This window comes from Pelodiscus sinensis, chromosome 4 (assembly GCF_049634645.1).
Source record: "Pelodiscus sinensis isolate JC-2024 chromosome 4, ASM4963464v1, whole genome shotgun sequence".
In the NCBI taxonomy this organism is placed as follows: Eukaryota; Metazoa; Chordata; order Testudines; family Trionychidae; genus Pelodiscus; species Pelodiscus sinensis.
In genome coordinates, this window is record NC_134714.1 from 128,046,183 (window position 1) to 128,060,543 (window position 14,361).

General features: G+C 47.9%; 1 protein-coding gene across 1 annotated transcript; it reads left to right on the top strand.

Annotated features, from left to right (window-relative positions):
• The first annotated feature begins 1,905 nt into the window (after positions 1-1,905).
• On the top strand, positions 1,906-11,751 carry LOC102449825 (olfactory receptor 5G9-like). Its single transcript, XM_025181602.2, has 2 exons — positions 1,906-2,817; positions 11,707-11,751. Exons 1-2 carry the CDS (start codon positions 1,906-1,908, stop codon positions 11,749-11,751), a joined length of 957 nt encoding a protein of 318 aa, XP_025037387.2.
• Positions 11,752-14,361: the final 2,610 nt, after the last annotated feature.

Below are 14,361 nucleotides of genomic sequence, written 5' to 3' on the forward strand. Positions count from 1 at the left end.
TTAAGCACGCTGTTGTGTTCAGACCCTCTACGCTACTGTTTACAAAACATGCCTCATGAGGCATCACTGGAAAACTAACTCCTCTATGGTTAATATTCTCACATGATGGAATTACGACCAAAGTGTGTTTAAATCAGGCATGTCGGGAGTGTTAGAAGTCTGCCTCAGCCCGAGGATTGTGTATCTGATTCTCTGACAGGCCCAGTAAAAGCCACGAAGCTCCATTTTTTCATATTAAACTGAGCTAGCGAGCTAACAAATGGGGGAAGAAAGCACGGAGCGTCCATCTTTACCAGACTCCTCGTTGCCTTCCCCGCAACTTGAATCAATGTTACTTTGGGAGCTAACCCTCAAGAGAATCCACTGCAAACAGGCCCCAGCCAAAGGGTTTGCAGGGCCACAGGCAGGACGCTGGGAGCAGGGCCCCAGACCCGGCTGGTGGATGGTGAATACTCAGTAGCACGGGGCCCTGAAAATGCAGGGTCCCAGGCATTTGCCTTGCTCACCTTACCCTAGGGCTGGGCCTGACTGCAAAGGTTCACTGGTCCATAAGGACATGAGGTGCGTTACCCCTGAAGATCTGTGTGCACCTACAAGTACCCGTATCCCTGGCTGAGAACCACTGTCTTACCACAATACAAAATAATACCAATATGAGACACCATCTTCCCACTGTCTCTTAGCTGCGTTTTCTTTCTTGTTGTCTTATGACTGACGCCCCGACTATTTTTCCTGCCCTTGTTCCTGCCAGCGACTGTGAAGATTCATATGGCATCCCCATAGCGACACGCCATCTCCAGAGGCAGCAGGAGGTGCCAGGGAGTTTCTCGAGGAGCGAAAGCATCAGGACCAACAGTTAGTTTTACCCCCAGACACTTTTGTCAGAGTTTTGGGCAACAGTTGCCAACTCTGCTCCAGCCAATTGCTTCTCAGTTCTTCAGTTTCCCCATCTGAAGCATGTGGGATAGTAACATTGACTCAGCTCCATGAAGTGCCCTGAGATCCCTAGGTAGAAAGTGCTGCCTAAATGCAAAATAACAAAATCCACCTCTTAATCCAGCATTTGTCCCTAATCTTGATTGGATTATCTCTATTGGAGGCTGATTTCCCTCACATACCTTGGCAATTTGTCCCATTGCTTTGCTGTTACAGGGAATAACCCTTCAGTCCAGCAACCAGTGTGAGCAGCTGGGCTGGGGGAAGGCAAAATACATGGAGGCATCCTAGCTCCCAAGTCCATGGAGCACATCTGCCATGATCATAGGGTTCACTGCATATACGACGCCTCTCTGGTCTCCCTGCATGTCAGAGCTTGTGCCTTTACTTTTCCTATGTTATGCCAACTCTGACACCAGGTCCTGGGGCTGTCTACTGACTGTGCTTACCCAGCATGTCTCACGGGGTGTGGTACCCTACGGGAATGTGTGACCAGAAATGAACAGAGTGACCAGATGGCCGATTTTGGTTTAATCTTAAGAGTAGGGACAATGGGGAACATAAGAGAAAAGGGATTTGGAAACAACAAAAGGGACAGATGTGTGTCTCTCATACTGAGAGTTCTGACATCCCTTGGTGGAGATCTCATCTACACAGCAGGCAGTTATTTCGAAATACCGTCAAAATACTGTCAAGCTGGCGGACTTCTTACTCCGACTCCTGTAACCCTCATTGTACGAGGAGTAATTTCAAAATAAATGCTGAGTAGATGCTCCCAATTTCGAAATAAGCTCCTGATCATTCTTAGTGCTTTTAAAAATAACAGTGGTCCAAAACTGGATCCCAAACTCCCTGCAAGTTGAGGCTTTCTGAGACTTCAGAGATGGCTGGAGTGTAAGAGCTGTGACAACACTGTGTGTGTTTACTGACTCTCTGTCTTTCTCCAACCAGACACCATCTGCTGCAGAAATGGCTGGGGGGAATCAGACGACAGTGAGCGAATTCATCCTTTTGGGATTCACAGGTGACCTGACAACCCAAGTCGCCCTCTTTGTGGTGTTCCTAGGTATCTACCTCATCACCCTTGTTGGGAACCTTGGGATGATCGCCTTGATCCATCTCGACTCCCGCCTTCACACCCCCATGTACTTTTTCCTCGGTAACTTGTCCTTCTCAGATCTCTGCTATTCTACTGTTGTCGTCCCCAAGACACTGGCCAACTTCTTGGCTGAGAAGAAAGCCATTTCGTTCATTGGCTGTGCCACTCAGTTCTATTTCTATGCTGTGTTTGCCACTGTGGAGTGCCTCCTACTGGCTGCCATGGCCTATGACCGCTACGCGGCCATCTGTAACCCACTCCTATACCCAGTTGTTATGTCCCAGAAGGTCTGCATCTGGCTGGTGGTGGCTTCCTACCTAGTGGGCTGCACCAATGGTCTGATACACACAAACACTACCTTCCGCCTCCCCTTCTGTGCCTCCAACGTCATTGACCATTTCTTCTGTGATGTGCCCTTGATACTGAAGCTCTCCTGCTCTGACACCCTGGTCAACCAAGTCCTGCTCTTCGTCATCTCCTCCTTGATTGGCCTTTTCTCTTTCCTCACCATCTTTGTCTCCTACGTGTACATCCTGGTCAACATCTTGCGGATCCACACCGCCGAGGGCAGGCACAAGGCCTTCTCCACCTGCGCCTCCCACCTGATGGCCGTCACTCTGTTCTACACCACCATCCTCTTCATCTACCTGAGGCCCAGCTCCAGCTACTCCGAAGGGCAAGACCAAGTGGCGGCTGTCTTCTACACCGTGGTGATCCCCATGATGAACCCCATCATCTACAGCCTGAGGAACAAGGAAGTGAAGGACGCCCTATGGAGGATAGTACAGAGGAAGGGTGCCTCTATTGGGACATAAGTTGCAGATAACAATCTCCACCTCCTCCTCGCCCTGTAGGGAATCACTGATTTATTAGAGAACTTTGTCTTCCCAGCACAAAGAGTGAGCAACCAGGAGCAATTCTGGGGGACAGGGAAAATTAGTGTGGATAAGAGTAGCCCTACAGTTAGGGTTCTGCCTACCAGAACTGTCCGGGGGGGAAATTGCCTTTGAACTGTTTCACTATTCCTCATGATGGTCACCGTCTTTGTCAACACAATGAGGACAGGCCCAGCTACCTCCAAATCTATACGCACATACAGGTAGAGCCAAAAGGACCCAGGTTCTTTGGCTAGGGCTATCACAGCCTCCTTTCCTCTGCCAACTGGGGCCAGAACTGGGTCTATACCCCACACTCATCCCTGGGTTTCGCCCGCTTGTCCACACTGAGCTGAGGAGTGGAAACATTGTTCCTTTTTCAATAAAGCACCATTATTTTCTTATTTCCTCCTGTTTCAGTGCGTGAAGTGAGGGTATTTGCCTAATAAGGGTGAGATTCTAGGCTGGACCCAATGAATGGTTTTAGAGCATCCCCTGCTCGGTCCCTCAGACGCCCCTGTCAGAAGACAGGAAAGGAGGCTAGATGGACCATTGGCTTGATGGAGCATGGCTGTTCTTCTGCTCTCATGATATGTTCTTATCACAAGTCCTGTTATCTCAACCTACCCAATCCTCCTCCTACCTACCAATTTTCTTTACATGCAGGCTTTACATCAGTGGTCTGTCTGATTGTGAATAGAACAAGTGGTGATTGGGTGATCCCACAGAGAAGGGGACAACAAGGAGTCCTGTGGCACCTTGGAGACTAAGGGTATGTCTACATTACCACCCTAGTTCGAACTAGGGTGGTAATGTAGGCATACCGCACTTGCAAATGAAGTCCGGGATTTGAATTTCCCGGGTTTCATTTGCATAAGCCGGCCGGCGCCATTTTTAAATGCCGGCTTGTTCGAACCCCGTGCCGCGCAGCTACACGCGGCACGGGGTTCGAACAAGCCGGCATTTAAAAATGGCGCCGGCCGGCTTATGCAAATGAAGCCCGGGAAATTCAAATCCCAGGCTTCATTTGCAAGTGCGGTATGCCTACATTATCCCGCTAGTTCGAACTAGCGGGGTAGTGTAGACATACCCTAACAGATTTATTAGGGCATAGGCTTTCGGGGGTAAAACCCACTTCATCAGATGCATTGGAGTGGAAGGTACAGAGGTGGGCGTATATATAAAAACAACAAAAGAAAGAAGTTACTTGTCTTAATGATGCTCATCAAGTCAGGGATAAAGTTTACTCCATCCAAAACAATGTTCATTCAAGCTGCGGTGAAGGAAGTATGGAGTCTGGAGGGGAAGGGAGCTCCATGCTGGTTTCTTCTCTGTCCCCTTCTCTGTGGGATCACCCAATCACTACTTGTTCTATTCACAGTCAGACAGACCACTTCCCCTCTCGTGCACAACACCTCACCTCCCCGGTGACACTCACCTAACATCTCAGCAGTAACTGCCCTGAGAGATCTGTAACGCTGATGGTGGGAAGGAACTCCCAGAGATGGCATGTTTAATGGGGTGATTCCAAGGTGCCACAGGACTCCTCATTGTCCCCTTCGCTGTGAGATCACTCAGTCACCACCTGTTCTATTCACTGGACTGTAACAGAGAGGGGCAAAGATGCTTGACTTACCTTTCACACGGCAAGACCAAGAGGAACCAGCTCTCTGTATTTCTATGGAAGGTCCTGACTGAGCCATGCTGGACTAAGGGTGTGTCTAGACTACATGCCTCCGTTGACGGAGCCATGTAAAGTAGTTTACTCGACATAGTCAATGACGCGGGGATTTAAATAATCCCCGCTTCATTAAAATAAAAATGGCCACCGCGCTGTGCCAACAATCAACTGACCCGGCACAGCGCGGCAGTCTAAACGCGGCACGGTCAACAAGGGAAGCCTTTGTCAACTGCTCCTGTAATCCTGAGTTCACGAGGCATACCGGAGCCATGTAGTCTAGTCACACCCTAAGAGTGACTGGGGAGATAAACCATCTTTAACAACAATTGTGCCTTGATAGACTAGATTGTGCCAGCTAAACTTGCTAGGTTAGATGTTCAGATATGTGTTTTCCACTTTGATTTGCTTCTACGCATCTCTACCTACATCTTTTACTTGGCATCACTTACCTTATGTCCTATTGGCAATGAACCTGTTTGAGTTCCCTCTAAATCAACCGAGTGCTGTGTTTGAATCCACGTGATATTTAACTCTAGTTTAAAAGAGCAAGTGAACCCTGTTATCCCTGTGAATGGCACAGGAAAGGGTTAGCCATTGCCGAGCATGTCGGTTTGGGAAAACGCAGGACTGGGCATGGGTTGGGAGTCATGTGGCCAAGAGTGACCACGGTGGGTGAACACCAGAGCATGGCTGGGGTGTAACAAGCAGAGCAGTGGAATCAGAGCAGAGTTTCTCAGTGCAGGCTTATCTGCTGGCTGTTGTTTCCGGACTGTGAGAAACAACAACCGAGCATTTAAGGAACCCAGGGTCACTGGTCAGCTGGTGACACTCCCCGCCTGCCACTGGTCTGGATTGTACCTCAGAACGTAACAGAAGTTCACAGACACTTTACTCCTTCAACAGAGACCATGTACACATCAGCCTCCTAGGTTTGCTGACGACTCATGCTGACTTCAATGTAACAGCACAGAGAGGGCTTTGAATGGATGTTTAAAGGAAGTAGAGAAGTCGGCAGCTGCAGGCGGGCCTGGGTGACTTAGGATCCAGGCTGATTGACACCAGTGCTGGCTCTGCTTCTGCCTGGGAAACACTGGGCGGGGTAGAAAGGCAAGCTCCCAATCACCCTCCCCAGCAGGAGCACCAAGCGGGGCAAGCCCTGAGTGCCAGGTGGGGCCCCTAGCTGGTATAGCTATCCTTTTCCTCCCCGTGGCCAGCTGGAGGGGAGAGAGAGATGGTCCTATCATTTCCTGCCCACCTGAAGTCAGGACCCACCCACTTTTCCCATCCTGGCTACCACAGCCATATCCAGACCCGCTTCTCCTCTGCTATTGCACAACACGTCCTTACCATGCAGCACCCTTCCCTCTTGATGTACCACCAGGATGCATGACGCCCGCCCTCCTTCCCAGGGCATTATTCTCCTATGGGTTCCTGGCAACTGTATTCCCGGGTCTGACTCCACTCCTCCTCCTCCTGTGAAGGAACAGATCCTGGTAGAGACAACCAAGATGGTTCCTTACACACACACACACACACACACACACACACACACACACACACACACACACACAACCAAGATGGTTCCTTCCACACACACACACATGTGCGTGCACACACAACTAAGCCATCATGCTACCAGTGAAGACATTCTAGGGAGTGTGTGTATGCAAGGTGACCAGCCCCTCTCCCTCTCTCCTCCTGTTATTTCCCCCTTAGTTTTGCTGCTATTTTTGTTTTTTGGCCCCAGTCAGTTCTTTTTTTTTTTTTTTTTTGCTCAACAAGTTTTGCTGCTATTTGGGGAGGGGGGCGTGAGGGTCTCTCAAAAATCGGGCATGATGCCATAAAGTTTGGGATCAACTGCTGTAGACCATCCTCCACAAACCTCAGCTGGGGGACCAGGGATTGAAGAAGCAGACATCTTTTCTTCAGACAGGCTTTAGGGCTAGAAGGGACTCCCAGATAGAATCGCAGAACGCTAGAACTGGAAGGAACCGCGAGAGGTCATCGAGTCCAGTCCCCTGCCCTCACAGCAGGATCAAGCACCATAGATCACCCCTAACAGATGTCTGTCTAACCTGCTCTTAAATATCTCCAATATCATCTCATCTGACCCCCTGTGTATCACAGGCCACCAGCACTCCAAACCCACCACCTGAAATTAGAAAATGAGGCCTACAGCAGAAAAGAGTATTCCAAGATTGGGCAGAGAATCGGAGGACCTGAGGTGCACCAGGGCGGGAGATCTCTGCAGTGGGAGGGAAATGATGATGTGAGATATAACCAGATAATCTTAGCAAGCTCCCTCTCTCCCCATTCAGCACAGGAAGGCAGAACCCCGCCCCCTCCCCCAACATCACTTCCAGAGTGGGAGGGGAGAAATTCCTTCCCTGCCCTACATGTGGTGATGAGTTAGACCTTGAACACATGAGCAGGATCCAGCCAGCCCGTCTCCTGAGATACATAATACAATTTAACTACAAATTAGATTCATAGAATCATAGAACTGGAAGAGACCTCAGAAGGTCATCAAGTCATTAATGATCTGGGGATTCTTTCCAGCCTTAAACACAGTCTGAAGAAAAGATATCTAGTTATTCATTCCCTGGAATCCTAGCTGAGATCTGTGGGGGACGGTCCACAGAGATCTGCCCGGTGGCATGATGGCATCCCCTCCTCCACATAGAAAAGAGACAGAATCACCAAAGCAAGTCCAGTCCTCAAAATTGACAGAACTGAGTGAATGTCGAGTGAAACTGAACCAAGATGAGCCAGAAAAACAGGATGGACCCGGAATAGGATTGCTTCTCCGTAAACCTTACAGCAAAGAGATCAAATGGAGAAATTCGGTGTAGTGCTCTGCCTTGGCACAGCTAAATCAATGCTTCAGGTTTGAAAACTAGAAGACAGTGTTATTGGAAACCACATTGACCATAGCCCTTTTTGTTAAAACATAGCGAATGACAACAGTTTCTAGAGATGAGGGGAAAAAATATATACTTGATAGAATTCCCATTTTTAAAAATTACTAAAAAATTGAATGGAACAATTTTAACAATCCCTTTTTTATGAAATTGGAAATAAAAAATAACAATCAAAGTAACGCTGTATTTTTGAAAAATTAACAGAGTCTTGTGTCCCCTTCCTCTAGTATGGACTGGACTCCTCAGGGTGGATTATATCCCCCATCATGTTCCATGGACTCCTCCTGTGGTGGGCCGTGACCCCAGTGGATCCTGGGAAATGTAGTCTGATCTGTGAGCCCAGCCCATTAGAGAGAATGGGGCATGAGGCACCTGAATTAAGCTCCCGTAAGACATAGCAGTAGCTGAGGCTGATGCAGATCAATGTCCCACTGAAACAAAAGCACATCTCTAGTGCACATTTTTTTCAGAACTTTTCATTCCACAAAATCTTCTGACTTTTTCATCTTGATGTGGGACAAAAACTAATGGAGAAATATCAGAATTTCCCATGGACCAGAAATTCCATTTTTCAATCCCTTCTAGTAATTGCATGGTCACAGCTCCCAAAATGATGCTGGCCTTTTAGTCTGCCATATTGTATTGCAAATGTAAAGAGTGCTATCAGAGTTATCCATGAGGTTTAACCCCAAGACCCAGACCTAAATGTCTAACCTTCTATCACTTGAGTTAAAGACTCAATCTGGTAGCTGTAGTAGGTTGGTATGCACTGAGGAATCATTAGAAGGAAACAGCGCACACACTGAACCATGTGTTACACCAAAACATTCTCTAGTTTGCTCAGTAAGATCACTCTCAGGTCTCTTTCAGCTGCTATTCACCGAAAGCCAGAGAATGATGCTTCCATGCTGGAGAAGAGCTAATTCCCAGAATGACCAGCAGGAGGTGCCACAGAAGTGAGTCAAAATTGATACATTCAGGTTTCCTGATTCTGAGTAACTTAAAAAAATTGCTGTTAGTTTTGGGGTCTTTTGCTAGTTTCTCCTGAATTTTTTTTTTTTGCCTGCCTAATTATACAGTTACACTTGACTTGCCAGACTTTGTGTTGCTTTCTCTTTTCCTCAGCAGGATTTGACTTTCAAGTTTTAAAAGCTATCTTTATGTCTCTAGCTGCTTTTTTTACTCTGTTGGTTAGCCATGGTCACATTTTCTGGTCTTCTTACCTTTTTTTGGGGGGGGGGCATTATACATATTGTGTGAGTTGCTATTATAGTGTATTTTAAAGGTTGCCATTGAGCTTTCAAGCATTTCACTGCACTGTTCCCTTTAATTTCCAGTCCATTTGCAAAAGTGAGCCAGATTAGAGCAAAAGGGGGTGATTACTCACTGTTTTCAGAACCCACCGCTTAGCTATTTTACTCTAAGCGGTGCCAGGAATAAATCAATGGGAACACAGTGATTCCATCTGATAAGATTAAAGCAAGCAAACATGCTCTGTCTAAAACGGCAGTTTATTACATTTAAGCACGCAGACAGACACAAGCAATAAGGTTAGAGCATTCCAAATATTTACTTAAAATCATTTGAAGACTGTTATCATGTCTCTTCCCCAGGCTCCTTTTCACGTGTCCAGATACTGTCTGGTGCTGGGAGTATTAATATGTGAGTGTTATTTTCAGCTACCATCTGGCCACCAAAACTGAACTTCTTCCTCAAGTATAGACAGACTTACAGACTGTACTGTCCAGGGACAAAAGCAACATGTCCTTCTGTTGGATGTCTTGGCAAATCTAAGGGGAAGGTCTGTCCCATAGAACCAGGTCACATAGGGGGGATCCCCCCCACACCCCTATTGCTGAATTTGTGAGGGCTTTTCCCTACACCTTTCTTCTTCACCTCTCCTCTTATAGGGTACATCTAGACTACAGGCTTTTGTCGACAGAAGTTTTGTCCAAAAGAGTGCGTTTGCTCTTCTGCAAAAAGAAAAACAAAAAAAGCAGAAGAGCAAACGCGTTCCCTGGACATAGTGGAGTTTTAAAAAACCCTGCAGTCTAGCCGTACCTCCTGTGTTCCCTGTAAGCTGTGTGCTTGTGTGGCGATATTGTGTGGAGATATTCCAATGCCTCTCAGCTGTTGAGCAGAGCACTCACCGCTGGGTGTTTGTTTCTAGTGGTGGTGCACACCTGCACATACCTTGGTGCACATAACATTTATTCTGCACACAGATGGAAAAAAACTTCATATGGATGGAAAAGATTAGCAGGAACATTGCTTATCACCCTAGTCGTGGAAAAACCTTCCATTCAAAATCAATGACCAAGTACTTAATGAACTTTGTGGAGTCACTTCCTGAGATCCATTTTTTAACCAGAGGTAAGGAAGTTTGTGTTTTGTTTTGTTGTGTGTGTGTTTAAGATCTCATTAATTGATCTTTCCCTCCTTTGGAGTCAATGGTGCTTGTTACAACTTGTTGAACCTTCAGCAATGCCAGGCCTGTTTTGAATTGATCCCAGCTGGTGAAGCTTCCGGTTCATTTTCCTCAAGAAAGTGACCAAATTTAGGTGAGAGACAGGAGCTTAAGGAAGTACAAGAAGGGGAGAGAAGTCAAGAGGGAGGATAACACAAGGGAATGGGCAACTTTAAACTGCCTCATGACCCAGAATCACCCTGGGAACGGATGGCGAAACAGGGAATTGACAAAGTGTCTCGCAGCTCCTATAACTCTCTTTGCATACTAGCTCCTGGACATGAGAGCTAGGCACAAAAATTACCCAGGTTCAGTGTTTTCAATAGAAAATTGGAGCCTTGGCCAGAGGCTGCATCTAAAGTCAGCTATGCTCATGGGAGTGAGGAAGGGGAAGGGGTCCCAGATATCCAGGGGCGTGAAATAAAGGAACATAAGGACGGCCATACTAGCTCAGACAAATGGTCCATCTAACCCAGTGTCCTGTCTTCCGACAGTGGCCAATGCCAGGTGCTCCAAAGAGAACAAACAGAATCAGAGGTAAACAGGATGAGGTTTAATAAAGAGAAATGCAAAGTGCTCCACTTAGGAAGGAACAATCAGTTCCATACATACAAGATGGGAAGCGACTGTCTAGGAAGGAGCATGGCGGAAAGGGATCTAGGGGTCATAGTGGACCACAAGTTGAATATGAGTCAACAGTGTGATGCTGTTGCAAAAAAAGCAAATATCATTCTAGGTTGTATCAACAGGTGTGTTGTAAGCAAAACTCGTGAAGTCATTCTCCCGCTCTACTCTGCACTAGTTAGGCCTCAGCTGGAGTACTGTGTCCAGTTCTGGGCGCCACATTTCAAGAAAGATGTGGAGAAATTGGAAAGGGTACAGAGAAGAGCGACAAGAATGATTAAAGGTTTAGAGAACATGACCTATGAAGCCAGGCTTCATGAACTGGGCTTGTTTAGTTTGGAAAAAAGAAGATTAAGGGGGGACATGATAGCGGTTTTCAAATATCTAAAAGGGTGTCACAAGGAGGAAGGAGAAAATTTGTTCCTCTTGGTTACTGAGGACAGGACAAGGAGTAATGGGCTTAAAGTGCAGCAGGGGATTGCACATTGGACATTAGGAAAAAATTCCTAACTGTCAGGGTGGTCAAATATTGGAATAAATTGCCAAGGGAGGTGGTGGAATCTCCCTCTCTGGAGATATTTAAGAACAGGTTAGATAGACATCTGTCAGGGATGGTGTAGACGGAGCTTGGTCCTGCCTTGAGGGCGGGGGGCTGGACTCGATGACCTCTCGAGGTCCCTTCCAGTCCTATTATTCTATGATTCTATGAAGTGATCCTCTGTCATACAGGCCTAGCATCTGCAGTCAGGGGCTTAAGGAGGTCATGGGGGTCACATCCCTGACCGTCTTAGCTAATAGCCACTGATGGACCAGTCCTTCATGAATGGCTCTAATGCTTTTTTGTAATCTAGTTACAGTTTTGACCTTCACAACATCCCCTGGCAGGGATTTCTAAGGCTGCCTGTGTGGTGGGTGAAGAAATACTTCCTTTCGTTTGTCTGAAATCTGCCACCTCTTATTTTCTCTGGGTGACCCCTGGTTCTTGTGTTATGGGAAAGGATCAATAACACTCCCCTACTCGCTTTCTCCACACTGGTCCTGATTTCATAGACCTGTATCGTGTCTCCCCCGAGACATGTCTTTTCCAAGGTGAATAATGCCAGTCTTTGAAATCTCTCTTCATACACAAGCTGTTCTGTGTCCCTTGATCACTTTTGTTGCCCGTCTCTGTACTTTTTCTAATGCTAATATATTTTTTGAGATGGGGCAACCAGACCTGCACGCAGCAGTTGAAATGTGAGTGCACCCTGGATGTATAGAATTATACTCTCTGTTTTATTTTCTATCTCTTTCCTAACACTTCCAAATATTCGGTTACTGTTTTTGACTGCTGCAGCGTCTTGAGCAGCTGTTTTCCATGATGACGCCAAGAAAGACCAATGATATAATAAATAAAAAAGTATTACAAGTGAAATCCAAGCTGCTTTCATGGGATGTGTATTCCCTAGTTCTCTGATTTTTTTTTTAACTTCCCCTTTCAATGGGAACTACTTTTCTTAGAGGAAGGACACATTACAGAAGTAAATCTCCCCAACACCAGTAGAGGGAGATATATAACCACAATAATCACAGCAGAAGGGATGCAGGGGTGTGTGTGGCTATTTGGCTTTGAATGGGGGCAATCTAGTGTATACTCCTGGTGGTTTTTCAAATCTGAAGTTCCACCGAATAGGCACAGCATAAAGACCTTGGGCAGTGGTTTTCACACTTTTTTCCTCATAGCCCAGTTGAAGAAAATTGTTGGTGCCCCGACCCAAGATAGTTTGAGTAGAGTGTGGGCTCCGGGGTGGGGCTGAGGGTGGGAGCTTTGGGGTGTAGGAGGGGGCTCTGGCTTTGGGGGGGCAGGGCTGGGGTAGGAGGGGTTTGTCTTGAGTGGCTCCTCCTCAGCCATGCAGAGGGAGTGCTAAGGCAGCTTCCTGCCTCTCTTAGCACCATAGACCATGCTGCCCCCAGAAGCAACCAGCAACAGGTTCCCAGCCATGGGAGTGCGAAGCTATTGCTCTGGGCAGGGGGCAGTGCATGGAGCCTTGTGCACTCTCCCCCAACCACCCCACCCCCACCACCTAGAAGCCAGGCTTGCTGCCGGCTGCTTCTGGGGCACAGTGCAATCTGTGGTGCCAGGACAGGTAGGGAGCTGCCTTAACACCCCCATTGGTCACCTGATTCCCCTGCAGCAACGAGACCCAGCGCCCAACATTCCACCACCCAGTCCTGTATCACGACTCATCATTTTAATGACCTAGGCAGATGGAGTCAGCTACTGGTTCACTTGGTGGGTGGCTGAAGGACAGGAGCACTGGAACAATTTCTATGTGGGGGGGAGGGGTGCTACAGAAAGCCAGTGACAAAACCGTATATGGTGGAGAATATCTTATAGCCTCTATATAAAGCCATGATATGCCCACATCTTGAATACTGCGTGCAGATGTGGTCGCCTCAACTCAAATGAAATATATTGGCATTGGAAAAGGTACAGAAAAGGGTAACAAAATGTATTAGGGATTTGGAACAGGTACCATATGAAGAGATATTAAAAAGATTGGGACTTTTCATCTTAGAAAAGTGGAGACTAAGAGGGGGGATATGATAGAGGTCTATAAAATCATAAGTGGTGTGGAAAAATTGAATAAGGAAAAGTTATTTACGTATGCCCACCATATAAGAACTAGGGGTCACCAAATGAAATTAATTGGCAGGAGGGTTAAAACAAACAAAAGGAAGTTTTTCTTCACTCAGTGTAGTCAACCTGTGGAACTCCTTGCCAGAAGATGTGGTGAAGGATAGGACTTTAACAGGGCTCAAAAAAGAGCTAGATAGATTCATGGAGGTTAGGTCCATCAATGGCTATTAGCCAGGATGGGTAGGAATGATGTCCCTCGCCTCTGTGTGTCAGACATTGGTGACAGGGGAGGGGGATCACTTGATTCCCTGTTCTGTTCATTCCCTCTGGGGCACCTGGCATTGGCCACTATAGGCAGACAGGACACTGGGCTAGATGGACCTTTGGTCTGTGCCAGCCTGGCCGTTCTTATGTTTTTATGACTGGGGCTGGGAACTGAAACCAAATTTTGCGCCTTCTGATCCAGAGGCGTAATCCCACCACCCTGCATCTTCCCAGCCGTGCAGGCTCCTTGCTCTCGGGGGGCCCCGCCTGCATTGCAGAGCAAACGGATTGGGTCAACACCCCTGTTGGGGACCTCCCCAAGATGGACTCCTTACTGCTGTTCATCCAGCCGCCCAGCAGGTGGCACTGGAGCGTCGCACATGGTGGACTCCGTTGGTCCCCGTGAACAGGCTGAGTGCAGTGCAGGGCGTGAGGCCCACGCCCCCCGTGGCTGGCTCTGTGTCCGTGGCAGGGACACTTCAGGCAGCCCCGTGTGCGTATCCGGTGGCACTGCAGATTTGAAACACCAGCCAGGCTGTCCATTTGAGCCTCCCTTCCCAAGCCGAGGGGGTTCCCTCTGCCTGATCTCCTCCCTCTCCCAGCTGCTGTTTGGCCACACGCCACATGGGACTGGGGAGCCCACGCTCTGCCTCCACGGTCTAGCCGCTTCGTCCCAGCCCCATGCCTAGCACCGCCAGTGGGGGGCCCACAAACAGCAACGGGGCAGGTTGTTAGGCTCGGACAGGGCCAGCCTTAAGGCCCATACTCAGGGCGCCGTAGCCAGAGGGTGAGGGCCCCTGGGCATGGGTGTTGCTGGGCAAAGGGGGATCAGGGTGGCAGGACATGCTGGACGCGCAGGGATGGGGTTGGGGGA

Excerpts from the sequence above, each read along its gene's own strand:
- LOC102449825 (XM_025181602.2), top strand. The coding sequence starts at position 1,906 with ATGGCTGGGGGGAATCAGACGACAGTGAGCGAATTCATCCTTTTGGGA. Across the intron at positions 2,818-11,706 it reads AGGACGCCCTATGGAGGATA|TCTTTGAAATCTCTCTTCAT; the intron begins GTACAGAGGAAG and ends GAATAATGCCAG.